Genomic DNA, 2,349 nt, shown 5'->3' on the forward strand with positions numbered 1-2,349 from the left:
GATTATTTAATTAAAAAATATATAAATTAATATGTATAAATATATATAATTAGATATGACTAATTTGATACCTAAATTTTATTAGAGATGGAGCTTTTGGGTGTGCTAACCTATAAATAGAAATGAAAACTAGAAATTACATATCATTAACCATCATGTATCTATCGATCATGGGTGAGAAGAGTAGAAATGATTGGAGAGCAGAGGAAGTAAAGAACAAACAAGTTATACTGAGAGATTATGTGAGTGGATATCCCAAAGAATCTGACATGTACATAGTAACAAGTACCATTAATAAACTGAAGGTTCCAGAAGGCTCAAATGGTGTGTTGGTGAAGAACTTGTACCTTTCATGCGATCCAACCATGCAATTCCGCATGAGGAAAAATCCCCATTCCCCTTCCCACCAATCCGAGTCTTATGTCCCTGGATCTGTAAGTATTATAAACGACTTTAATTATCGGTTGGTTTTTATTTTTCTTTTTATTTTAGAAATTTATGAAATTGAAAGTACTGTTTTTTTTTTATTTTGTTTATAAATCATAAAAGCGAAAATTATTAAAAGCGAGAGAAGTATATTTTTTATCTTTAAAATTTGTTAAAAATTTTAAAAATTTTCAATTTTATCATAGAATTAAAATTTTTAATTTGCATCAAATTTATCTCTAATAACTAATGTTTTAAAAAAAGAAAAAATGACCAATTTAAGAATAACTTCACAAGAATAATCATTAATACAAGTAAATCAAATATATTTATCATGTATTATTATTAGATTAGTCCTAGTTTTTTTTAAAAAATTAGTTGTCAGAAATATATTTGATACAAATATAAAACATTTATTTATAAATTTTATGTTTATTTTAATTTTAATTGTTGCAGCCGATTAATGGGTTTGGAGTGGCTAAGGTTCTGGATTCAGGGCATGCTGAGTTTAGTGCTGGTGACTTAGTTTGGGGAACAACTAGTTGGGAAGAATATAGTCTCATTCAAAATCCAGAGCAGCTCAAGAAAATTCACCACACTGATGTGCCCCTCACACATTACACTGGAATTCTTGGTAATTGATCTCTCTATGCATTAACTTTAACGGTTATATTCAAGAAATTGAAATGTTCAAAAAATTTAAACGTGTTTTTAATGTTTCAAAATGTCAAACCAAACACATTCGAACCGTTTTACTAGTCTTTATAGAAAATAAATTTTAAAGAATCTGTCTTTATATATCTAGTTTGACAAATTTAAGGATCGATCCAATTAAGGTTTAATTAGTTCCGACCCATTTACCTATAATAACACTGGCTAAGTTTAGTAACCATTTGTATACGATCTAGTTCAAGACTTGATGATGTTTACTTAGTTCTTTTGAGTTATTTGAATAGGGATGCCTGGAATTACTGCATATGCTGCAATCTATGAAGTTGGTCTTCCAAAAAAGGGAGAATGTGTGTTCATCTCAGCAGCATCAGGTGCTGTTGGTCAAATAGCTGGACAGTTTGCCAAATTGCTTGGTTGTTATGTGGTTGGAAGTGCTGGCACCCAACAAAAGATTAATCTTCTAAAGAACAAGTTTGGTTTTGATGATGCCTTCAATTACAAGCAAGAGCCTGATTTAGATGCAGCTTTAAAAAGGTAGTGCTAAATTAACTATTTAAAATTAATATCTTTATGACATAGTATCAGAATTTTTATGATTATAAGTTTCAAACTTACTAAATAATGGTGCGTCTTCAGATGAGTTTATAAATTTGATTATAATTTTGTGGGATGAATTAGGTGCTGCCCTGAAGGCATTGATTTCTACCTTGATCATGTTGGGGGGAAAATGCTTGATGCAGTTCTGCTTAACATGAAGGTCCATGGCCGAATCGCGATATGTGGAATGATTTCGCAATACAATCTTGATGAGCCTGAACTCCTAAGGAATGTGATGCTGCTGGCATTGAAGAGACTTACTGTGAAAGGATTCACACACAGAGATTACCATCATCTATATCCTAAGATCTTGGAGCTTGTATTGCCTTACATTAGGGACAAGAAGATTTTCTATGTTGAAGACATTGTTGAAGGACTTGAAAATGGACCCGCTGCTCTTGTTGGACTATTCACTGGTCGCAACTTCGGAAAGCAAATTGTTGCCCTTCCTCCTCAATGATCAATCATAATCATGCATCATAGTAGGGTTAAAAAAATTAAATACAAGTTAATTTTTTTTGGAATAAATTGTTTTATAATCCACATCATCCATATTGAATCACTAAAAATTATATATTACAGTGTAGAAATGTATCTTTACTCATAGAAATTAAAAATTAATGGAAGAGTTGTCTCAGTCTTTCTCAACCAAAA

The 2,349-nt window shown here is 31.1% G+C and overlaps 1 protein-coding gene across 1 annotated transcript; it reads left to right on the forward strand.

Moving 5' to 3' along the window:
• On the forward strand, nt 91-2,349 carry LOC107631838 (2-alkenal reductase (NADP(+)-dependent)). The gene is made up of 4 exons (XM_016335407.2): nt 91-434; nt 883-1,060; nt 1,383-1,632; nt 1,777-2,349. Exons 1-4 carry the CDS (start codon nt 123-125, stop codon nt 2,153-2,155), a joined length of 1,119 nt encoding a protein of 372 aa, XP_016190893.2. The 5' UTR covers nt 91-122; the 3' UTR covers nt 2,156-2,349.

The sequence above is a fragment of the Arachis ipaensis genome, chromosome B03 (assembly GCF_000816755.2).
Source record: "Arachis ipaensis cultivar K30076 chromosome B03, Araip1.1, whole genome shotgun sequence".
Taxonomy (NCBI): Eukaryota; Viridiplantae; Streptophyta; class Magnoliopsida; order Fabales; family Fabaceae; genus Arachis; species Arachis ipaensis.